The sequence below is a fragment of the Dipodomys spectabilis genome, unplaced genomic scaffold (assembly GCF_019054845.1).
Source record: "Dipodomys spectabilis isolate Male_0828 unplaced genomic scaffold, ASM1905484v1 ptg000095l, whole genome shotgun sequence".
NCBI classification, from domain to species: domain Eukaryota; kingdom Metazoa; phylum Chordata; class Mammalia; order Rodentia; family Heteromyidae; genus Dipodomys; species Dipodomys spectabilis.
This window is the reverse complement of record NW_024870772.1, coordinates 17,529,090-17,555,058: the sequence shown is the minus strand read 5'-3', so window position 1 is coordinate 17,555,058 and position 25,969 is coordinate 17,529,090. Positions and strand designations below refer to the sequence as shown.

Here is a 25,969-nt window from a genome sequence, read left to right as displayed (position 1 = left end):
TGTGGCCTTGAATGGACACATTCAAGTTAATATTTGGCAGGGACTAATCTAATCTAAGGGCAGGTCACAGAGTGGGGCTCAGTGGCAAGGTGTGGACATGACTCAAGTTTCTGGTGTCATGACCCTTCTGGGGTGGGTCATGTGTCCCGTGGTTGTTTCCTCTTTCTCCATAAATTGGCCATGGGGAAATCCCTGGTAGATGCTATAAGAATCTTTGGGCTCAGGGCAGAAGTCAGCAGCTCAGCAGAGAGGACAAGATGGAGTGGAGGCTTGCCTTCCTGCTTGCCCTTCTGTGCCTCCTTAGCCCTGCTGCAGGAACTGTGACACCTCCGATCATGGATGCTTCCCATGCATCGATTACAGTTTCAGCTCAACTTCAGCCTACAGAGCCAGCTGGAACGTCTTGGGTGGCACCCATGGCCACTTCATGGGCAGCAGATGGTGCTGTGAGCCAGGTGAGGAGGCTGCAGAACCTAAGTGAGCTAGCTTCCCTTCCTCTCAGTTTTGGGGACCTGAATACAATTTCATGGATGGCTAGAGGTGGGCACTCTAAAAGATTAATGACTCTTTCTGTTCACTCTAGGTGCCCTGGAAATGAATTAAAAATCTAAGTCAAATAATTAAATTGTTAGCTGGGGAATGTGGGAGGAAAGAATCTATGCGTTGAAGAGATTCTCAAATCAGATTGCTAATATTAAGACCATTAGTAGGGGGAAGATGGCAAATCCCGGTACCTGGGTTCTGGTTGGGAAAGATGACTACAAATCAGATATTTTAAAAGAAGTTCTCCCCAGGTGATACTGATACCCATTCCATAAAGGAACTATTAGGAAATGGACCCAGTAAGCAGCATCTCCAGGAAAGTTTGTTCAGTGAATTTGCTGCTGCACAGAAGGGACCCTGGAAGGTGAACAAGAGACGGTGAGCGAGTGAGAACTTATGGGCTCCTGCTGAGGTCTGGCCATTTCTCTGTACCTAGATAGATAGATAGCAAGTAAAGGGATGAGATATTTGGCTCAGGAAAGTGCCACTATGCATGGGTATTTCCTAAAGGAATGTTGACTTTTCTCAGTCTTCATTATAGGGAGTTTCTAGGACTATTTGGAACACCAAATGACTGCAGTTATAAAAGAAACCAACCAAGCCACTGTGCACTTCAGAAATAGGTCTGGCACAGCTCCCTGTGCAGAAGGCCTTGGGGGATGAATTCCCTTTGGATTTCCTTCAAAGGAAGAGAAATGGACATGCATTTTGAGGATCTTGACTCAGATCAGCTAGCTGCTTCCATGAACAGGAAGGGTGAATAGGAAAGGGAAAGGGAGAGACTTTTATTGGTGGTTTTCATTGCAGCATCAGAAATATGCAGGCAATGCAAATGTGATAACCATATGGTTTTTGAACAGGGTTTAGAGGGAATATCAGGGAGAGTTAGGTCAAAGTAACGGTCCCATTTTAGAGTTGTCGAAACTGAGGCTTGTTAAGGTGAAGTCATTGGCTTCGAGTTACTAAGCATGCAAATTACATAGTTTGGCTATCAGTCTACTCATGCTAATTTAGTTATTTCATGGGGGTTTCAACTTATTTCCAGGGTACCTATAGTGACTACCATTTCTTTTTTATGTTTTAGTTTTAATTTCATTTTATTGTAAAGATGCTGTACAGAGGAGCTACAGTTACATGAGTAAGGCAATGAGTACGTTGTCGATCATTGTTACCTCTTTCCTTATTGTTGTGCCAATTTCCCTTTCCTCCCCCACCTCCCAGACTCCTCCCCCAGCCCCAAAGTTGTAAAGTTTGTTTCCAATATACCATTTCTAAACTTCCAGGGAGTACAGATAAAAATTACTTATTTTAAAGAAGAAAATTGTTTTTATTTTATTGTAGAAGTAATGTACAGATGGGTTACAGGTACATAAGTAAGTTGATGAGTACATTTCTTTTGGAGTAGTGTTATCTCTCTCTCATTTTTCTCCTGTTTTCTCTCTCCCCTGACTTCCTTTCTCCCCAAGTTGTAAAGTTCATTTCCAACATAGTGTCTAGTGAGTATGGCTGTTGCATTGGTTTGCCCTCTGTCCCACCATTTCTGTGATTCTCTTTCCCTTCCTCCAATCAGAAACTTAGATAGAAGACAAAGAGCACCGAAATCAGGAAATGGTAACCATGGGGAATAAGCCAGAGGAGAAAAAAAGAAAGACAAAAGAAATAACTGCAAACAGTACACTGAAAAAAAAAGAAAGAAAAACAAAACAACCACAGACCCCTCTTGTTTCCACATCATGGAGTTCATTTTGATTAGCATCATTTTATATGGTACATAGCTATTGAGCTATAGTGAACCTCTGCTACGATTATCCTAGACTATCCTACTAATGATTACAAATGAGGGAAATCATGGAGCCTACGTTTCTTTGGGTCTAGTTTACTTCACCTAGTATGATTTTTTTCAAGTCTTGAGAAGAGAAAGATTTGAGAACCATAAATAGGCACAAGGACTCTGTATTGTCAGAAATCAGAAACATAATTCTGTCCTATGACACGAAATAATTTCTGGGAACAATTGGAACTGGCTATCTCCTTCTCCTCTTCTTCTTTTTGAGGTTAACAATAACTTTAAAATTTTTTTTAAGTGTATTTCATCTTTTTTATATTGTTGTTGTTTAGTTGTATGTAGGTTACAATTCCATAAGTCAGATATGAGTACAGTGCTTCTTGGCCAGTCACCCCTTTCTTTGTTCTCCCCCATTTTTCTCCTCTTATCCCAACCCCCAAGTTATGTAGCTCATTTTTTACATAGTGCCCATTGTGTATAATGACTACATTTGCTTACCATGCCTTCCTCCATTCCTGGGTGCCATTCTTACCTTACCTACCTTCCCAAACAATAATAACAACTTATTATAAACTTTTATCACCAGTAAAAAAAAAAAGCGCATCATCAATAATAGAATAAAATTTGGGCCAAGGAAAAGAGGTATTCAAAATGTATGTTGTCTAGTAAGAAGACAAATATTTAAAAGTAGATAAGAAATGGTAGTTAAATTGCACTTAGAGGTTTTAATTTCCTTCCTAGTTTACTTATCTCCCTGTGGTGAGTCAGTATCACGACGCCAGCCTCCTTTTATGGTGGACTAGGTGTCAATCCTACTATAAATCTAATTTTCTGGGGCTGGATGTCAGTTTGATGAGCTCTTAGCAAAGTGGTGGAAAACCCTTTTTATAACTGTCATTTTGCAAGTTCCAAATGTATCATTTTCTGTACTTTGAACATGTTGAGTACCATTATTTTATGCCTTGAGTCTTTGTGGGCACTTAGACCTGCCTGTTAATTAGAGCCAATTGCAACCTTAAGTCACAAATGTGAGTCACACCTTTGGGGTGAAGTTGAGGCACTAGATCTTCGTGGGCCCCCCAGAAAGAGCTGTATCAGCTCTCCTCTCACAGAGGAGGGAAAGGCCCAGGGATCTGCTCCACACAGTAACTGACACAGTGGGGCCCAGGATGATTCCTGCACTTTTGTCATATGGCTTTGGGGCTGGTTGGAAAAAGAAACAAACAAAAACAGTATGGCTTTTAAACAACCATGGACATGATTTCTGGGTGGGAAACAGTCTTACTCATCTTTTAGCACCAGAGTTTGTCATGTTGTAGACCATAGTACATGTTGAGGACATGCTGAGTGGGAGCCCAGAACTATCATCTGTTTGGTGAGGCATGCAGGATCCTATTTGCCCTCCACAAAGAAGAGAAGGAAGTCACAGATCCTTCCATGGGCCGAGGGGACAAACACTTGCCTTTGTCTCCCATTCTCCACATTAGGCTCACGTAGAGTTTAAGCATTCACCACAGAGAGAGACTCATCACCATTAGCTTCATTGTCTTTGAATTCAAGAAGCAGAAATATCTCTAATGGGAGACACTGATCAAACTTATGGACCATTTTGATGTCAGCTGAGCATGCTGGGCTGATGATAAGCAGGATGGAAGCTAGGAGTCCACAGCGTAGGGACAGAGATGTTCAATAGAAGCCAGGGGAACGGCTGTCAGCAGGCTCATAATTATTTGCCTGTCTTTCAGGTGAACTTCAAGGCTAAAAGTTGTTAGCTCGTGGCTCCTAGTTGACTGTCTAGAGACTTTTTGATGAGATCCACTGTTTCTTAAGTTGACAGAGCTTTTCAGAAAACACTAGGAATGGTCCAGCTCTGTCTTGAGCAGCTAATTAACATCCCCTTGTCAATTGTACTGCAAGATATTCTTCCTCCTCTTTTTTCTTCTTTACTAGACAGTTATTATAAGCTAGTTCTTCAAAAAGTTCATGGTACATGGGTTCTTCTTGTAAGAGACTTGACATGCTTAAGCCAGAACCTTTCTATCTTTAGATAGAATTGAAGAAGAGTCACCTTTGACAGGCTCCTGGTGCATGCTGTCTTGTCCTTATTCATCCCTGGCAAAACCCCCTTCCCCTACCTTCTCTACTCCTTACCCTATGTGCAACATAAAACTGCTTGTCCTTCCTGCTTACTCCCTATTCCTATAGGCATGGGGTGTAATTGGAAAAGGAAATAGAGGCCAATGTCAAGAAAGTCATGGAGAATTTTTTGTATACACACACACACACACACACACACACACACACACACTTTTAAAGAAACATAATCCAAATATAGAACAAAAACAAATTAACTGGAAGAAGCTTAGTCTTCCAGAGATCATTGATGGGCTAGATCTTGTTTCTAGAAGCATCTAGGCCACATTTCTTTTCTTTTCTTTCTTTCTTTTTTGTTTTGTTGGTTGTGGAGCCAGAACTCTGGGCTTGGGCACTGCCCCTCAGCTCTTCAGCTCTACCACTTGAGCCACAGCACCACTTCCATCCTTTTCTGCTTATGTGGTGCTGAGGAATCGAACCCAGGGCCTTATGCATCCAAGGCAAGCACTCTAACAATGAGCTACCTTCCTAGCTCTTAAGGAGTCTTGGAGATCAGTAGACATTAAATGCGTAGAGCATACAACTTCAGCCGGTTGTTTTGAACTTAGAGAGACCTGGCCTGAGTTTCTTCAGACTCTGAAAAACACTTCTCTTTTCTTCAGAGATTCATAAAGAGCCCCTTCAGGCTGATGCTCCACAGGTGAGCTTTGGGCTGATCTTCAGATGAGATCATTAAAAGGCACAGCTGGTTTGGCTGCCAAGAGTGACTCTGTAAGGCAAAAGTAGCAATAAAAAAATGTTAATTGTGCCAGGATCCCCTTGAGGTAGTTCAAAGGGGACAAAAGAAAAACAGGATCTTTCAAACCTGTCATTTTAAAATATGCAGTGGCACCGAAGTGTGAGCCTGAATATCTTAAAGAAACATCAAATATTTTAAAATGACTTTTCTGCAAATGGTATGCTAGAGTAACTTTATTTAAGTAATTTGCACAAAACTCCTGGTTCATACACTGCTTAGATACTTTTTCTTTTTTATTATCTTTTTTTTTTTGGTTTGGTGGCACTGGCCAAAACTTAGTGCCTTGAGCTTGCTAGGTAGGTCTTCTACCACTTGAGCAACATTCTCAGTCCTTTTCACTTTGATTATTTGGCTTGAATTTCAATCCTCCTATTTACACTACCCGTTTGCCTCTACACCCAGTTTTTTAATGGTTGAGACAGGCTAGGGTCTTGAGAACTGTTTTCGTGGCCTAGTCTGGAACCATGATCCTCTTGATCTCAGCTTTCCGAGTAATAATATTACAAACGAGAGCCACTGTGCGTGGTTTATACCACTCAATTTTTAACAAATAGCTGGTTTGTCCTCATTTGAAAAAATATTATTTATATAATTTCCAGGCTGAAGAGAAGATATGAATTTGTACTGTATATTTTCACCATAGCCCACATCATCTTTGATCCTTTCTTCATTCCAGTAGGGTGGAATTGGATTGGGCTTGGGTAAAGATGAACAAAAGAAGATCAAGTAATACAAGGAAGGAAGAAGTAACAGTAGTTGATCACCTGCCATGTGTTGGTGGCTTGGCTCACCTAACTTAGTGAGGACAAACATGGCTTCCTAAAGACAGACCCTACAACTAGGTTACCTCAATTTCATTGAGGAGGAATAAATTTGAGTGAGAGTCCCACAGAGTGGTAGAATTGACAGTCAAACATAGGGCTCTTGTTAAATCTTTATTTCCTATTCTTTGCATAGAAACAGTAATGATGTCTTTCTAGATGTCTAAGAATGGAGAGCCTTCCCTTTCCTAAAGGCTTTTGACTCAATGGCTTCATGGAACAGGTGGAAATGCAGTTCCGCTTGTTCCTGTGATCCTGTTCCTTTGTGTATTGGACTTCACTTGCTTGCCTCCCAGTGCTCTTTGGACAAGCCAATCCCTGCAATTCCTGTTATCCTCCCCTCCTCCCCCCAAAAAAGAAAAGAAAAGAAGAAAGAATTCTCATCTTCCCACTTATTACTAATGTTCACTGAATTGTTATTTTCAGCCCTTTTCCAATTTTACCGGCTCTGTGAATGACCGTGGAATCTGCCAGTGTGCCATCTCCCTGCCAGACACCACCTTTCCTGCGGACAGAGTGGAGCGCTTGGAGTACACAGCGTACAACCTGTCTCAGAGGTTTGAGGCAGAATTTTCTAAAGTAAGTAAGCATTTACTTTTCAGGTGATATCTTGATGAGGACAAATAAATCAGCAAAAAAAAGCACTGTAAGGAAAATTCAGGGACATTATGAGTCGTGACTCTTCCCTTGTCTAAGATGTCTAGGAGTTGTAGCATTATTTTATAGGATTCCTAATAGCGGGGCAAATGAGAGCACAGCAAGGAATGAGAATGGAGGGTATCTATGCCAGGGCAAAGCCCACATCAAGGCTGTGGGCCTGCACGGTTGGAAAGAGGTCCTGAATTCCCCTGTAGGCCCTAATACTATAATTTTTATTTTGTTTTATTGCTTCTCTATGGTTTTCTTCTAGATCTGGTTTTGCTTTCTTTTCTTTCCTTTCCCCCACAATCCATAGTTCTGCTCTCTTACTTCTCTTGTATTTTTCCTTCTATTGATTGCTTTTGTTTCTTCCTCTACTTGCCTCAGTCTTGTCCATACCTTTTAAAATTTCTTTCCCTTTTCTTCTTTAATCTTTTATTTATTTGTTATTTTGTATTCTTTTTGGTCTTTCTTTCTTGTATGCCATCCCTTTTTTTGTCTTCCCTCTTCTTCCTTTTGGCCATACTGCTTCCTTTTTCCTTTCTCCTTTTGCTATCTATCTATCTATCTATCTATCTAGCTATCTATCTATCTATCTATCTATCTATCTATCTATCTATCTATCTATCTATCTATCTATCTATCTGTTTAGCATCTGTCTACCTACCTATCTGTATAATTTGTTTTCTTTCTTTCTTTCTTATTTTTCTTGATAGTTGATTTCTATTTTCACAGGAAGAAGATTTTATTAGTTGTGTCTAACATTAGACTAAAATTAAAGGCTTTCTTGGGAATTTAAATCAAGACTAATAGCTCTCTCAGCCTTGGGAAAACCTTAAATACAACCTGCTACTTACTACTTCTTTCCAGCCATAGGAAATTATTTTAAAATGTTTACCTTTCTCTGAACTGGCTGCAGCAATGTGATTCCGTAACCCCATTTTGACCCCTTCCTGCTTTTTAGCCAAGTTACAAATCAATTAGAAAGACTCCTATTTTATATACAGGTGAAGTCCAAGCTAAGGTATAATCACATTATGCATTATTTAATATAACCCCATTAATTTGCAAGGAGATCTGGCTTTACCGCAAGATTCAAAATAAGTTTTCCAGAGCAATTTAAGCTTAGGCACTTCAACATCCAACATCATTATCCTTTAAGGCAAAAATTATGGTGAGGCTGAGACCCTACTTTCAACTCGAATTGGTAGATAAATATTCTAAGTTTAAATGAGTGTCCAGGAAAATGTGTTTGACGACTCCAGCAACCTAGCTTCTTAAGAAATAAAATGTCCTTGAATTAATCAGCAGAAAAGGCACAGCACTAAATTATAAATTCCATCCATTAATATTCATAGCCTTATTCCAGCATAATCAAGAACAGATAAGAAGTTATGCATAAAAACATAACAAGTAGGGGAAAATCCTAGGTAAAGATCTTTTTAGTTGGAGTCACTTGCTTTGAAATAGTAGAAAACAATGATTTGCATGTCATTTTTGCTGCCAGGCGTGTGAAGGGCAGTTTGAAATCTCATGTTGCTCCAGGGGAATAAATGGCTTGCCAAAATTTTAATTCCAGTGCTGTAGTCTGTAGTGTGTGTGTGTGTGTGTGTGTGTGTGTGTGTGTGTGTGCGGGGTGAGTTGGGGTATGACATATGCTTTGTTAATAGTTGGAAAGGAAAAAAGTGCTGAGTAGGTAGACAACTTTTAGTTCTGAAAGTGGCAATGGCCAGTGCTCCCCTCCCCCAAATTGTGATTGAAGCCAATAAAGGAGTTTCCCTGCCAGTTGGAATTTGCATAATCAGTTTGATAGGAAAGGTGATAATAACAATGATAACAGTAGTGGCTTTTATTTGTGTTTTTTCCCCAATCATTTCTAGTTCTATTTTCTTTTCAAATAAGCTTTTAACAGAACAAGGTCAGGTAACTGCTCTTCCATTTTAGGGATAGAAAAACTGAAGTTCATAAAGGTGAAGAAACTTTTTTTCCTAAGAATTCTTTTTAAAAAATTTTATTCATTGTAAAGATGCCATACAGAGGGGTTACAGTTACATGAGTAAGGCAATGAGTACATTTCTTGTCGAGCATTGCTACCCCCTCCTTTGTTGTTCTCCCACTATCCCTTCCCTCCCTTCCCTCTTTCACTCCTCCCCCCCAACCCAAAGTTGTAAAGTTCATTTCCAATATACTGTCTTGTGGGTATCATTGTTGCAGTGGGGCTTGTTTCAGCATTTTGTTATTACCTTTCCCCTCCCCAAATTAGACAAATGTATATACAAGATGCATGGTACCAAAATCAAGTACAGTGACAACAAATGAAGAACATACAAAGGAAACAAAACAAAATCACATAGTACATTTAAAACAACAACAACAACAAGGAAAGGCCTCTTGTGTCCATATCTTGGGGTTCATTTCACTTAGCATCATCTCTCCTCATTGTTCTTCTCTTGGCTGGTTAAACTAGATCAGGAATTTGAGTCTTTGCAATCATACCAGCTTCTTTTCCTCATGGCCAGGCTGTTAACAGCCTCTTGTGCAGAGCCAAGAAGAGATGCAGTAAGACAGTAATACTTTCAAATCCAAAGTTAGCTCTTTAGCTCAGGGCTGTTGAATTTCCAGGTGAATTATTGTAGCTGTCCCTAGGTTGCCTTGGAAATCACCATTTGTCAAGGGACTTGGGGGAATGACTGTTTTGGGCAGACCAGTCAAAAGGGTTTTTGACTGCCTTACATTGATTCATTATCTGTCTGTACACAGAGAAGACAGAGAGCTGCCTCTGCATACGATGCTGAAAACATTTTCTACTTTTATGTTGTTTATAACATGGCCTGGCCTTTTGTGACTTCACTTAGGGAGGGGGTGACAGAAAAGGAGTTTTTCTTCCTCTGAAGGCTTATGGTCTTTGGGGCAAGTTATTAAAAACGACACATTTGCAAATAGATCCTCACGCATGAGAAGATTGAAGTGGTCTGGGAGATATTTAGACAACTCCTAAACAAACAACATTGATTAAACAATGTTTTGTGCAATGAAATGAAATAAATTAAAAGGTCAGTTTGGAAAACACTGAAGTCACAGTTTCTTGGTTAATTTATACAATTGATAACACATTCATTAGCTAGACACTCTATGGACATTATCTTTAGTCTTTACAATAATCTTGTGAGCTGCAAGAAGCTTAGGGAAATTAGGTATATGCTCACTACATACTGAGGTCAGATTTGAGGTCAGGTAGTTCTAGCATCCGGGTGCTTGTCTTCATTGTCATATCAAGCTCCATTAACTTAATTGTATTTTCTTTTTAAGGATATGTTAAAAATAACAGTATGTTGTAGACTGTATTTAGTTATGTCAGGCAATCTGGTCATAATTATGATCATAGGTTTTGAGGAATTGGCTGAAATATGAATTGGAATAATTCTTTAGCTTACTAATATAACATCCTTATTTATTATAAGGTAAGAAATAATGGCAATTTATTATGACATAAGTGTACAACAAACAAAATGAAATGCTACTTCTGAATGTTAGATTGGTGGTTTGAAGACAAGTATATGAGGTTTTTTAACACTCAGACCTGTAGCAATGCTGAAATTTTAGGTAAAGATATTGATAGCTATTCATAGCTAGACCCATATTCTTACTAGAATGTTCTATGGCATCCCCATCCTGTAGATACCAATACCACCTACCCATTGCCTCCCCCAACTGTGACAACTAAGGATGTGGTCAGATATTGCTGAATTCCACTGGTGTAATTCTAGAGATTTTCTAGAAAAGTGACAAATGTGCAAAGTGTATCAAATGCCTAGAATATAGGGCTAGACTCATGACTAGGTAGGGTAGCCTGCCTAGATGGATCTGAAACTCCCAGAAAAGAAGAGCTGGCCTGTTCTCAGAATTGTTCATGCTGTTGGGCACATTCAGGTGGAAGGTTGATATGAATAATCTGCTTAAATTAGCAGAGTTCACACTGTAAAGTCTTTCTGGTCCATTTTTCAAGGTCTGCTTGCCTGGACAAGGCCTGGCAAGTCTCTCTGTATAAGTCTTAAACACTACTGAGCTTTCCTCTGACTGCAAGATGAAAGAATTCTGGCCCTATTTTCTTCCTTGGGACAGATTTTGTGAGGCTCTTCCTTCTGTCGCTGAATTCAGCCAGGTGCAGTGAACATTGTCAGAGGTCACAGGCTCCAGGTCATATCTTAGTTCTCCGTGAGAACTGCAGAGAGACACATTTTACTTACCAGAGATGACTGTTGAATCACTCATTTTTGCAGCATAGCAGCTGTGACGTGCCCTAGAATGTTCCAGGAAAGCTGAGAGTGTTTTATTTATTCCAAGAGCTGGCAAGGCCAAATGCCAACAAGCAAATTCATTTCTCAAACTTCCAATGGATTGGTACTTTGTTATTATTATTTTACAACAGGCAGGCTTTTATGCCCAATTTATGTAGAAATTGAAATGTGGCTACCATGTATCTGTGTGCATCTTTGGAGGGGAACTTGTTTGGGTTTTACCTTCCTCCTATACACTCATATAGATGTATATTTAACCTCTCTTTTCGCCAAAATGTCACGAGCTCTATCAGCCTTGGAGTGATGGCACATTTGATGGCAGCGAGCATCGGTTGCCTGAGGAGATACTAGCAGTGCCAAGGGCTGCATTTTCAACTTTCATTAAAATACTCTTTGCCTGAAGCCCTGGGCCTTTAGGTCTTTGGCCTATGAGTCTATTCTAATTTGGACAGTGGGGTTAAGTGGATAGGCTAAAATGACAGAAGCTCAGGCTGCCTTTGGTATTAGAAGGATTAGGGGTCAACATCTGGCTTTGAATTCATTCAGGTATTTTGGATCAGCTACTCGACATTCATGCAGTTTGGAGCACATATATTCAAAAAATTTAAAAACCAAGTTAGACCAGCAACTTTTAATGAGCAAGACTTGAAAAAGCCATGGCATTTCTTTTGGAGAGATCAGATATAGAACGTACCACCGTTTATTGAAATATCCATTTGGAGATTCCAATTATATATCAAACCATTAAAGGCTTTTTTGGAAGTATTTTAACTTAATGATCAGACATTCAAATATATGCAACAAATGTGTAATTTAAAGGTCTGATTGCAATAATCAGTTCTTAGAATAAATGTGAGCTCAATGCCGTGTGCACTTTATAATTGCACATACACGCACATATTGTATACTAAATTGGGTATTAATGCCACTTTGTAGAAGGCAGGGGGTCTTAAAAGTCATTGAATATGATCAGCAAAGAAGAACTACTGGGTGCCTTTTCCCTTTTTCTAGGAAATTCTTAGATTTAGAACAATGGTTCTAAACAAAGGGAAAGCAGTGGTAATGATGACTTAGTTCTCAGGGAACATTTAGTAATGCTTGAAGACATTTTTGGTTATCATAAGCAGGTGGGAGGGTGGTACTGGAATATGAACAGCTGCCTATCTTACAACACATGACACAGCATCCCATAAGAAAGAAATCTAACTAAATTATTAGTAGCACTATTGTGGAGAAATCCAAATACATTGCAAATGCACAGAAAGCAGAGATGGCAGGAGACGGATTCAAACCAGTTTAGTCTGGGGAGGTAATGTCTTCCAACATCAAAGTGGATATTAAAACACGAATGATGATTCTGGGACAAATTGTTCTTAGTGTAGGTAAGTGCAAAATCTTTCCCTAGCTATAGTAACATGTTCCTTTTAGCTTACATTTAGATAGGCCAAAAATGTAGTTGAATATAATTTTTGATCAAATTCTTTATAAAAACCAGTGCTTGACAAAAGTCAAATCATTTTCAAGGATTGGACAGACAGACAGTGGAGGAACCTTTTTTTAAAAATATATTACCCTGGGGACTGACTTAAACTTTTTGCTTCCACTTCAGGTGAAGGAATATGTCCAATTAATCAGCATATATGAAAAGAAACTCGTAAACCTCACTGTCCGAGTAGAGGTCATGGAAAAGGATAGCATTTCTTTCACAGAATTGGACTTTGAGCTGATCAAGATAGAAATGAAGGAGATACAAAAACTGATCATAACACTGAAGGACAACTTTGCTGGAAGCTCAGTTATTATTGACCAGTTGGAAGTGGAGGTAAGGAATAAATGAACTTCTCAGAAAGTCTGCAATATGTTCTCTTCAGTGACCATGAAAAAATGCTAGTACTTGGACATGAACTTCAATCCCCTCAGTTCTAATTCTGTTTCTCCTGACAACATGGCACACCTAACATTCTGTTCTCGATAGAAACATGATTGTTATTGTATAAGTTAAACATATTGGAATCTCATTGACTGAGGAGCCAAGGGTAGTTTAATGGTCACAGTCCTGCCCAGAACCAGATGGCCTTTCATTTCTTACAAAGGAGATGACCTAAGTCTGGATAATTGTCCATGACCATGCTAGATCTTCTCTGATCTGAATTTATCCTTGTGGATCTAGAAATCTACAAGTTACCTAATTGTGAACACATTAAGTCTGTTTCCCCTCTTAAATGACCACCTCATCCTTGATCCCTCTTGGAATTCTTTATACCTACTGGCAACCTCCTTTAAGAAATTTCTTATATGCTTTAGATCTATGGGTAAAGCCCATTACATGTATGTTATGGCTGGTTAATTTATATCAACGAAAATTTATTAGCATAGTGATAACATGGCCTACAATTGAGAATTCTAGTTATATATATTTTAGAATTTAAGATTTCTCTGGCCCTCACCATTCATTAGAAACTTAATTATAATACAACATGAGTAAACACGAGTTTATAGAGGAAGGTTATTAGAAATGAACTTTAATGGACATTTGTAGATGCCTAGAATGAGCCTCAACTCTATTATTAAAGCTGTTAAAATCTTTGCCATTTTCTTCTTGTCACACACATCTGCCTGAGATGTGACAGGCATTCACGCTAAACCATAAAATGTATTCTTCCAAATGAAACCATTCAGAAGAATCTCTGGCGTATTCTGCAGCAATGTTTCACTAAATGACAAATTCAGCCCCGGAATGTTTATGAAAGAAATTGCACAATAATATAAAGTCACTCTGAATTTTTATTTCCTTAGATAAGGAATATGACTCTCTTGGTAGAGAAGCTGGAGACGCTAGACAAAAACAATGTCCTTCACATTCGCAAAGAAATCTGGGCTCTGAAAAACAAGCTGAAAGAATGTGAAAAGTCTAAAAGTGAACTGAATGCTGTTCCTTTGCCTCCCCCTGCTCCTGGTAAGCATGCCATATGTCTATCACTTGAGTCAGGCCTTGGAATGAGCTGTGCAGTGGGGTAGGGAAGGGATTCAGGACTGCAGTGGTTGAAGTTCTAAGTTTACTCCTCCATGTCCTAAATCCTCCTACCTCAAGTAATTCTGCTGTCATGCTTTGTGGCTCACAGAGGAAAGGCACAAACAAAGAGCTGATTTGAAGCAAAACCCACAAGTTGCATATATTCTCTTTATATTTACCAAGAGGAAAATGATCTCTATGGTGGCAGGGGAGCTGTGTAAGGTAAAGCCTCTGGAATCTATGTGTGTGGCTTCTGTTTTCCCAGACAGGCTGGACTTGCTGATTTCCCTGACAAGCTGGGTATAGGGTCTTGATTCTGTGTTCTTGATTCTAGGTTCTGTGTCAATGAGGATAAAAGAGATAGATCCTTTCTTGGAGGAAAGGATGCCACCTCACTCTCCAATGATTAAAATATAACACAGAGGAGGTGCTTTGTTAAATACATCTATGAATAGAGTCAGTGGAGTGAAGGCTCAAGGGCATGTCTTTGGAGTCCTAAAGCTCTGAGCTTCCCATCTCTGTGGCTGCATGGGGAGAAAATCCTTCATTGGTAAAATGGGAGAATAGCAGTAGCTACCTTGTAGGGTTGCTATGGAGATTAATGGGACAATGCCTGGGAAGCTCAGGGCAGTGTAATCCGTGCTCATAATACTAGCAATGATATTATTTGACATGCAAACCTTGCTGTGGACAGAGGCAGGGATAGATCTTTATGCAGCAAAGTTCATTCCTCTAGTCTCCCAGTCATAACATTCAGACTTGTCCTTTAGGTCGTGAGCATCTCTGCCTGAATGCAGATGGTCTCTTTTCATCAAATTGTGCAGCTTAAAAAAAACTAATTCTCGTCTGTGAGTTTCTGGATCCTTGTCAATATAGCTGTTTTCTTTAAGGCTTAGATATGGGCATAGTTGTAGGCCTGTTGGTCTTTTCAGGGTACACTTTCCTCTTTCTATGTTTGAAGATCTTCAGACACACAGAGGATGTTTAGGGCAAAGCCCACAAACAAACTTAGGCTGAATGTAGTCTGAGACCAGTGGTATAAAATGTATAATGGAAATGAAAGTTGGTGCTGTAGTTCCACAGGGCTCATGGCAGCAGGAGTCAAGGTAATGTTGCAACTTCTGATAATAACTAAGCAGCAGATATCCCTCTCCCTGAGCAAATGGGACAGGCTTTTCTGGCACAGATGTCTGTGTATTCTTTAAAATAAGGAGCATTGTTGATCAAGAAAACACATTCAGGGCCACCTAACTTAGCTCCTCACTGTCTTAGAGGAGAGGACATGAGTAGCAAAAATGCTACTTTTTCTGAAGCTCTCAGTAGTTAGGAACAGAGCTGAAATTCAGGGCCGTCTCAGAGTGTCAATCATCAGCCATCCGACGATAGTGTTGGGGGAGAAAATGCACTGTTTAGTATCTAGAGAGGAAAGTAAATTAAGTCTGTTGGATTATTATTTTTTTTGTTAGAAATTTATTTTTTTCCTCAGAATTTCCCCTAGACCGTCATACTTAACACTTCTGTCAACCATCTCAGCCCAGCAGCTGTGTTGTTTAAGCAAACTAAACACAGATTTCCACTTACTTTCCCACAACCTTGGCAGTGCCTGGATCCCTGCCAAGTCACTTGGCCCTTCTCCAGCTTTGTTCATATTATATTTATGATGTTTGTATTAAACTGACTTTTTGTCGTGTTTTTAAATCAATTTCTTTCACTTGCTCTCTTTCTGTTTGGATTGGTTGATAATGCAGAATTGGAAAATCCCCAGGCACCACAAAGTTGTGAGCCTGTGGAGACTTTAATTAAAGTTACTCACTATTATGGGACTTTAAAATCTGGCCTGTCTGCTTTTTTCACTGCAGAGTTGCACAGAACAAAAAAAGACTATATGCAAGTCTCAGCTATAAAGTGGTCCTGCTCCTCCCTCATGACTGTGTTTGCTAACCCTGTGGTCAGCTTGAACTTAGAACCAGCACATGTGTTTTGAGTTCAATAAAATGCATGTTATGCCTTTTTTTGGTAGCCAATAGCATCCTTTTCTGCTTCATTTCATAGGACTCTCTAACTTAAAATAATTGGCCTCTGCTCATTAACTTTTTTCCTTATAACAACTGATTTCACTTTCCATGCTTTCCACCCTGCCTTTCCCTCCCCAAATCTAAATGAACTCCATATTTGCAAAATGTGATGAGTATGTTTAGCTATCAGTCATCATTTTGCTTGGGGATGGTAGTCCCTGTTGGTACATGGTAGGTGTTTAGTACGTGGTTAGTGATTCCATGGGATATGGACAATCCAGGATGACTTATTAAAACCTCACACTTAGAGTTTTGAGCAGAGTCTAATGAAATAATCCAGTCAATTTAGGTTTGTTTTTATAATTATGATCATTTTAATTACCTAATTCTTACAAGTTAATCATAGTCTTCTCTTGACTCAAATGAAGTTCAGTTGCCCAGGTGAGAGAACTGACAGAAATAAAATTAAGTTTCCTCTGTAAGTCTATAATATCTGGCTTTATTCTTTATTTATTACTTCATTTTTTGTGCTTGTATCTGGGCTTGAACTCAGGGCTTTGTGCTCTCACTTGACTTCTCTGTTCAAGACTGGTTTGCTCTACCACTTGAACCATACCTCCAGTTGTAATGTTTGCTTTTAAAAGAAAACACTATTAACCATGATGGTAAAAAAATTTAAAAACCCTGTGATGGTAAAAAAATAAAAAGCCCATTCTGAAATGTCATGTCTATGGCTTCCCTGGATATTTTCAGACTACCAAGGAAGTAACTCATGAATTTCATGATAAAGAGATTTGTCAACCAAAGTTGGATTTGTGTAAAGGCTTCTTCTCTTTATGATCTGTGGAGTAAATAAGACATTTTTAAACCTTAATTGTGTAGCCAGGCTAGTGTTTGTGAACAAGTAAATTGAGTTTAGGTGATTTGATTAATCTTTGGCTCCTTTATTCTGCAAAAGTAATTCAGTGTCTCTGTACTGGTACTGGAATTACCAGGATAGGGAAAGAAACCTTTAGAAGCCACTACTCAGAAAAGGAGACAGTCAAGTAAAACTTCACCTGTAACCTTATACAATCGTAATGATTGGACTTATCATCTTGAGTTGCACTTACAAGCCTTCTCTCTATTCTTTCCAACTGTTCTGCAGAGTAGTTATGATTTTTCTTTTAGCATAAGGAAATTGAGGGTTGGAAGGTGAAGCAACTTGTTCAGAGATACGTAACTACTTAGTATGAAAGACACTATTTGAATTGGAACCTGTCTGATTGGATTTTCACTGTACCAGGCTGCCTTGCATATCTGCTCTACTGGAGGAGTGCACTGTGATTTCTGGAGTGATAGGATAGTTCTAACAATACACCTACCCGACTGACATCTGTTAGCTTTGCTTCCCTGCTTATGGAGAAGCTGAAAGGGTACTTCCATTCCTGATAGTTCTGTGCTGTGTACTCTAGCACCAGAAAATGCAAAGTGGTGCTTTCACTGCTGGTGAAGCTTGTGAAAATTTTTGGATCAGAATCAAACCAGGACCTTAACTATACTCAAATAAAAGGATAAAGGGATAAAGAGGGAGGAATTACAACATGGACAGGAGAGCATTTAGGAATGGATGGGAAGCAAGGAAAATCTATTAATGGTACATTCCATTTTATACTTACATTAGGTACAATTTCAATTTTCTGGTCAACTTATGAAATGATAAGCTATTATCATTATCATCAATAGTAACCATACTAAGATGATCACCAATAATAATAGTATTATGCTAAAAATAGAAATGTAATCAAAGTAATAATGAGAATAGGTACTTTTTGAGAAAGTTATTTAGGTTTGTTTATATCTAAAGATTCTGTTTCTACATACGCAGCTAGGATAGTCTGGGCTTTATCTTTAATGCTTGAACAAGACATATATATCGTAAGTTTTCCTGAAATATTTTATTATAGTTAGTTTGGGGCATTTTCTTTCCAGGAAGGTAAAGTTCAATGAAGTAAACAACTCTGAAACCTTCTAACCTAAAAGTAAACACACAACTTCCTCTCATTTCCTCACAGTGAAATGTAGTTGAATAAATAAGTTCTCAGGAAGATATTTTAAGTAGAAAACCTAGTTGGTAGCATATGGGAACTAGAACAGTTTTTGTTATCATTAAACTGAACACACCACTAACTTTATTTTAATAATTCATGCATTGTTTCATAAACAAAAGCAAACAAGCATTCATCTGAGAGATCATTTTTAGGAGAAGAAATAATAATTTATAATATTATTTATTATTTCTTTAGTAGGAAGCAGTCTCCTGGCTGAACACACAGTGCTTTTTTATTTATGAAATGGCGCATGTATTATTAAAATAAACCTGCGACTGTGTTCTGTTTAATGGGATGCAAAATTATTTGAGGCTGGGTACAGAGTTGTTTCATTTCTCTACCTGTTGTATGGTTGGCTGGCTTTCCTACCAACTGTGGAATTCTGAGAGTATTTAAGAAGCACATATCAAAAAGTCCCAGCAGATTGAAAAATAGAAACAGGATTTCTAAGAACAGTTCTACCTCTGAGCAGAACTTGTGTGAGAAATCTGAGAAGGCATTCAGCAAGGAAAAGAATGCTTCTTTCCTTCTTGGGCTGAGACAAAAACTTTGTCCTGCCATCTCCACAGTACTAATCACAGGTGACTCTTAAAATTGCTGCTTTTGCTTCCTGTCACTCACATGGTTTCCATATCTCCCCAATTCCCCCCCACCCAGGCATATAAAAACTAGGTCCACTGATTCAAGCTCTGTTCTTTCTTTCCTTTACCTGTTCTGCTCTGAGCAGCAAAGATGAACAAAAATGACCTTAAATGTACTTGAAGTTGGATTGTCTTTGTTACCCAATAAACCACCAATTTCTTACCAGCTTTTTTTTTTTTTTTTTTTAAAGAGAGTTTGTTAAGATCCCAGAAAAAATGTTCAACTCTTTGGATGGTTCTTATAAAAATACTAGGGGAACTTTATTTCATGTTTTATAGCTCATAAATGTTTTGGGTTGGCAGGCATTTCAGAGGGAGTGAAATGAGAAGGGCCAGTTGCCCAGCCTGAGTCATTTACCCAAGTATTTCGGGGAATGTCAATTCAATGGACCAGCGCATCTGGTCCCACTTGGTTGTACACACTGTGACAATGACTCTTTCAGAATGGCAGGGATGAAATAGTTGCCTGTCATCCTCTATTGCATGGTAGCATATGGGTTACGAACAGCAGGACTCACTGTGTAACTCTGTAGCAAGACGATCACCACGTGATTTATGGTATGGGTTATGCACTGGGCACAGAGCAGGCAGTAGTGCCCTAAAATACCTTTAAAGGCTTCTCAAGGCTGAATTCCCACTGTTATAGGACCATCATTCTGGATCTATAAAATGTTGGGTTTTAAAATTGCTCTTCTGAGATTATCTTGGAGCAGGACTGGTATCTAGTGAATATGTATTTGGGGGGTCTCAGGAAAAGCACAGTGGGGAAGGGCATGGAGACTGAACCAGGATGATTTTCCTTTCATCACAGTTCTCTCTTGGGAGTGACCTCTGACTAATAGCACCTTGTGGCTTTATGGAAATAGGGGAAGATTCTGCAGTGATCTTACTTTTTTGATTTCTTCATGAGAAAAATGAATAGGTTTCTGAATTGTGCAAAATGCTTTCTGATAGATGAAAATAAATGATAAAGTCTTTCCTTTTCTCTCTGGGTCCTCTGAATTTTAAAATATGGATGTGGGCAGTTTCATTATCCCCGTGTATGGACTACAAGTCCATCTGTGGTGGTTCTTTGTAGGTCTAACAGTAGAGTGGCCCAGAGACAGGTACTATGAAAAGCTGTGACTTTTTGACAGCAGAGCTGCTGTTTTCATTAAACTTTGGCAAGAAAAATATCAAGGGATGCTTTTGGTTCTTAAGATGCTAAGCAGTTGATCATTCATTTTCTCTAAGAATGCCCTTGACCATTTTTCTTCTTTGTACAGGGAGCTGCAGTCACGGTGGTGTGATGAACATCAGCAAACCCTCAGTGGTTCAGCTCAACTATAAAGGCTTTTCCTACAAGTATGGTGCCTGGGGTCGGGATTACTCTCCTGAGAACCCTGAGAAAACTCTGTATTGGGTGGCACCTCTCAATACAGATGCAAGAGTACTGGAATATTACAGACTCTACAACACACTGGATGATTTACTATTGTACACATATGCTAAACAATATCGGATTGTCTATGGCCAAGGTGGTGGTATTGCAGTTTACAAAGGGAACATGTATGTCAACTGGTACAATACTGGGAACATTGCTAAAGTTAACCTGACCGACAACACTGTTGCTGTGACTCGAAATCTCCGTGGTGCTGCCTATAATAACCGTTTTTCATATGCTAATGTGGCTTGGCAAGATATTGACTTTGCTGTGGATGAACAAGGACTTTGGGTCATTTATGCAACTGAAGCCAGCACTGGTAATATAGTGATTAGCAAACTCAATGACACCTCACTTGAGGTGCTAAACACTTGGGTTACCAAGCAATACAAATCATCTGTTTCTAATGCCTTTATGGTATGTGGGGTGCTCTATGCTACTCGTACTTTGAACACCAGAACAGAAGAGATTTTTTACTACTATGACACAAACACAGGCAGGCAAGGAAATCTAGCCATTGTAATGCCAAAGATGCAGGAAATAATACAGAGCATTAACTATAACCCTTTTGATCAAAAACTTTATGTTTATAATGATGGCTACCTACTGGAGTATAATCTGGTCTTCCTACAGGAATCTCAGGAAAACGTCTAGGTGTTAAAAATACAGTGGTTGTTGAAATGCTCTTCTCCATTTATTTAGATATCTGCTGGAGAATCAAGAAGAGTGTTTCTTTAGTGGTATTCAGTATGGATAGTTGCACCTAACTAGAGAGTGAGAATATTTGCCTTGATTTGTTAAGTTCTCTTGGAAACCATTGCCTCTAGTGATGTATTTTCTACCTTCCAGGGTGGGATTGTCAGATATCTAGGAGCATTATGAGTTTAATGATGCATACAGTGTGGTAGAACCTAGAAATTAAGGGACTTAAAGAGGACCCTAAGTATGGCTTCTGGGATTCTTTATATAGATTTTCTCAATGACCGATCCTTAACCCCACTAATTCTTAAATGCCTAGAAGGAATCTGGGGTTTCACTCGGCACATTTCAATTTGAAGTTGCCTTAGGGACGAAATCTCTCACTTTGTTCTCTTCACTAGCTCCTGGAATGATGCTTTGTGCATACCAGAAAAATAAAATTTTCATGTGATATTATATCTGTAAAGTGTTTTGTATTTTCTAGAGAAAGGGCTTTTTATGCATTAAACTGTACACTGCAATAAAATCCTTGAAGGCTCTTTGGATGATGAACTTTTTTTCTTCTCTTACTGTCCACCCATGGTAAAAGTCAGTATAATCTTCTACCTTGTAATTTAATTCCAAAGATAGGCCAGGAGATGAGAACCAAACTTTCCAACTAATTCCCTTTCTCTATTGTGTGCTTTTTATGAAAAAGAAATTAACTCATTTTCTAAGGGAAAATCACAAGTCAAAAAATTAAATTTTACTGAGCGCTGGTGGCTCATGCCTGTAATCCTTAGCTACTCAGGAGGCTGATATCTGGGGATCAGCCAGGGCAGGAACATCTGTGAGACTCTTAACTCCAATTAACCACCAGAAAAACAGAAGTGGCGCTGTGGCTCAAGTGGTAGAGTGCTAGCCTTGAGCTGAAGAGCTCCGGGACAGTGCCCAGGCCTAGAATTCAAGACCCATGACTGACAATAAATAAATAAAATTTCTTTTGCTGGGTACCAGTAGCTCACATGTACAATTCTAACTATTCAGGAGATTGAGATCTGAGAATTGTGGTGTGAAGCAAGGCTGAGCAGGAAAGCCCACGAGACTCTTATTTTCAATTAACCAGCACAAAGACAGAAGTGGAGCTATGGCTCAAGTAAAGCATTATTCTTAAATGAAAAGGTAAAGGACAGTGTCTAGGCCTTGAATTCTTGGTCTAGTACTAACACAAAAATTAATTTTCTTTTTCTCTTCTATGAACATTCATTTACATGGATCTAAGACAGGGGTAGAATGATGTACTTCAGGTTATATAATAAAGAAACTTCGAGGGTATGTGAGATTCATATTCAGTCATATCAATTGTTGCATGCACTTTTTGTCTTTAAGCCTTGAACTTGTGTGAAAATTAAAACAGAAGTTTTAAAAGGAAGAGATGCCATTTAAAGTAACTAGTATACCAGTGCAGAGTTGAAAACCTTGCAGACACAGGCATTCTTATGTTGGGATGGTTTTGTCATCTTTCAGGTTCCTAGTCTTACAGGATCAGTTCCTTAAACTCCATACTGAACTGTTTAAAATAAGCATTTAATTATAATTTGAAGAAAGCATCTTTTATTTCTTTGATTTTAAACACACACACATCCCAAACTTTTTATTTTTTTTGGGGGGGGGTGTCAGTTGTGGGGCTTAAACTCAGGGCCTAAGCTCTGTCCCTGAGTTCTTTTCCTCAAGTCTAGGGCTCTACTGCTTTGAGCCACAGCTCCACTTCTGGTTTTGTGTGGCTAATTAGAGATAAGCGTCTTGTGGACTTTCTTGCCTGAGCTGGCTTTGAACTGTGATCCTCAGATCTCAGCCTCCAGATAGCTAGGATTATAGATGTGAGCCACCAGCACCCGGCTTCCCCCACACGTTTAACAAGGCAGTTCACATCTTGCTGTGAACAAGGGAGAATGGTTCCAAGCACCAGGATCTAGGTGCTCATACCTAACAATGAACAAAGCCAATAATTTTTAAGAGAGTCTGAAGTGGGCTGGCTCTTTGATTTTCATTTTCCTTTAAAAACTCATTTAATTTTTATTATATGAGACTTCCTTGTTATCTTTTGGTATATGACCTTATGCTCTTATTAATTTGCATGGCTGATCTGATTATTTCCAATGCTGGAATACATGTAGGTATCATTCTTTTTCCAACTGAGCTAATAACATGGTTCAGAAGTCTCCAGCTCTTCTTCAAACAGAAGGTTTTGGACAGAAAACACAGGAATAACTGGCTGTGTCAGAAAGGGAAGCCCTGGTACCACAGAGAATGTGTAGAAGGACAAGTGACCTAGAGCTGGAAAAACAGAGTAGGCTAGTGTAGTTATTCTCTAAATCCATGCCAAGCTTTTTAAAACAGCTGGAAGCTACAATGTTTAGAATGTTTAGAAGGATTTTTCTCTTCTCTTTCCAGGGCTGAGTGTAGAGACAGGTATGGCCTTCAAACTACAACAAGATAGGAAGATAAAGACATGCATGTCATGTGAAATATAGTTTAAAAACACTGATGTTATATTTAATCTGGCTTAAGGCAATTTTCCAGATGAGTGTTTCTATCAAGTATACAGTATGACCTCTGAAGATTTGGCAAAGGAGGCAGGAAGCCAAGGTAACCCAAGCAATCAGCTTCTCACTTTAGCTGCTACAGAAGCATGTGCTGGAAAATTCTCTCTACAACCTCCTTCTCACTGGGCATGGTGTAACAGCCTGCACTGGCTGCCTGTGCCTGTGGGAAATCTCCCAGTTGGGAAACTTGAACAACTGATAGATTTAGGCTCATAGGTTTACTGCAATGCAGTTGCCCAAAGGAAAATTCATTTTGAGATTTATCAGGCAGTGCCTTATTGAAATTATATATTATAGATACTAAGTATATAAATATATTATATGTAATATATTTATAAGTATGTTTTATAAGATATAAATATATTATGTACAAATATGTTTATATAGTATATGAGTTATATAGTAATATAAATATTATAATATAATATATACACTTTATATGATATATAAATGTAATGCATTTATTTAAAACAGTTTATATAAATAAATAAAATATGCTTATGATATATTAACTGCATACATTAACATATTTATAATATATGTATATGATATGTGTATATAATATATTTATAATATATGTATATAATACGCATCGCATAAAATAAATATATTTGATATATAAGCATATATATGAATAGATGTTCAAATAAGGTTTATCAAGGTGTCATTTACACATGTAAATTTTTCCAATTTGAAGTATACAATCCTGTGAGTTTTGACAAATACATAGTCACATAAACTCTACCACAATTAAGAAACAAAACATTTCTATTCTGCCTAAAATGTTATCCTACACCCCTTTGCAGTTAATGTTTACCTCAGGCCCAGCCTGTGTAGACACTGATATGTCTTCATAACCTATACAGTGCTTATGGCTTTTCCAGGATGTCATGGGCACAGAGTGTTGTAGAGGCTTGCTCCTTAAGTTTTCCTTTTGAGGAGAGCTAGTGGGTTCGAAGTACCTTGAGGTTCTTGAGGCTCACTACACTTTCAAAAAGTATTTTCCTTAGGATTGGACAGGAGGATGTGGTGAGCTGAAGTGACCCAATGGCCTGGAATTGCTATTAAAAAGGAGATGTCTAGCTCAGAGTATCGATTATATCTAGGTGGCAACACTTCCAAAGCATAGACTGTTCCTTGTTCCTGAGGATTTCTTTTCTTCAGAGCTCTACTATGTGCCATGAACATCCTTATGCAGGTGAGTCTAGATTAATGATGTGGAGTAGCGGTGAGCACAGGATCCACATCCTGAACCCTTCTACTACAACAAGTGGTATGGGTTTGGGCAGGTATTCTTCACTTCTCTCAGATTCAGTGTCTTTGGGTCCAATAAATAGTCACCTAGCTCAGAGTCCTCTGGATAGTAAGTTTATAAGGGGTCTAGTAAATGTCCTGACATCTCCTTTGCCCTTCACAAAGAGTCATCTCTGCTTCTCCCTTCAGATGAGATTCAGAATGGCTATTGGGTTGACAAAAGGTAAAACTGGGATTGGAATTTTCCTTCCCCCCCATAGGAGTTGTTGCAAGTAGTGACTCTAGGAAGCAGGTGCAATTTGGCCTGAAAGAATTCCAAGGGAACATCCTCTTTTGTCCTCACTTCCAACATCAGTCCTTAAAGTAGATGCTTTCTATGCTTTGATTCCAAAAGGCAGACCACTGTGAGCAGTAGAAACCCAGCCCATTTTCTTTTTTCCTCTTTTCAGTCTTGATGAAAGCTAGCTTTGATTCAGCTCTATGAGTAAGACTAAAATAGATGCACATGTTTTCCTACTTTCTTGCTGCAGTCAACCAGAGTATCAATCTCCAGGCCAGGGATGAGTGTTTTGTTTTGCAAGTCACTTTTATTAAAGTATAATTACTTTTTAGGATTTGTTCACTAACCTCAGTAGTGTGTTTTTTTTCTTCGCCTTGCTTTGTGAACTACTGACAACAGCAGGACAGGATAGCTGCACAATTACCTTCAGGATGACACAGGAAGGTTCTGGGTATGAGCCTTCATCCATCTCAAGCAGATGCATGTCATGAAGGGTGATTAGCCTCCTGTGCTCCGGAATGTTCCAAAGCAACAAAAGGGTGAGTTGTGACACATCAGAAAAATGAAAGGCAAGTGTATTTTTTAAAGCACACTCATAGCCAGTGAAACAGACCAGCTGGCCTGGCTCATGGGTGAGAGATGTTATTTGAGTTGTCAGTTCACTTGCCAGGCCCCACATCTGTAGCATGAAATGTGCCCACGTGTCCCGAGATCAGCATCTGCTCCTAGAACTCATTCAGGGGGGAAAAAACCCGTGGAGTCAAGGCCTATTCTAGAAAAAGATGGCGTTCAGACTTCCAAAGGAGAAGCATTTCTTAGTTGCCTCTCTTGTATCTCTTAGAGCCAAGAGTCCCATGGGAGGATGCTTCCCTAGCCCTCAGCCACTCAGAACTATTGAAGGAAGCCCTGTAGTAGGTTTAATGTCTTCCATGTGGCTTGGCTGGAGCTCAGTGATGTGAAGATGGTATGAGGATGGCCAGGGCCAGGGC

General features: G+C 39.0%; 1 protein-coding gene across 1 annotated transcript; it reads left to right on the top strand.

Moving 5' to 3' along the window:
• Window positions 1–233: 233 nt before the first annotated feature.
• On the top strand, window positions 234–21,404 carry Olfm4 (olfactomedin 4). The gene is made up of 5 exons (XM_042685586.1): window positions 234–455; window positions 6,470–6,622; window positions 12,590–12,802; window positions 13,777–13,936; window positions 20,005–21,404. Exons 1-5 carry the CDS (start codon window positions 258–260, stop codon window positions 20,814–20,816), a joined length of 1,536 nt encoding a protein of 511 aa, XP_042541520.1. The 5' UTR covers window positions 234–257; the 3' UTR covers window positions 20,817–21,404.
• The last annotated feature ends 4,565 nt before the right edge of the window (window positions 21,405–25,969 follow it).

Coding starts and splice junctions, on each gene's coding strand:
- Olfm4 (XM_042685586.1), top strand. CDS start 258: ATGGAGTGGAGGCTTGCCTTCCTGCTTGCCCTTCTGTGCCTCCTTAGC. Junction 12,803..13,776: donor TTGACCAGTTGGAAGTGGAG/GTAAGGAATAAA, acceptor TTATTTCCTTAG/ATAAGGAATATGACTCTCTT. Junction 13,937..20,004: donor TTTGCCTCCCCCTGCTCCTG/GTAAGCATGCCA, acceptor TTCTTTGTACAG/GGAGCTGCAGTCACGGTGGT.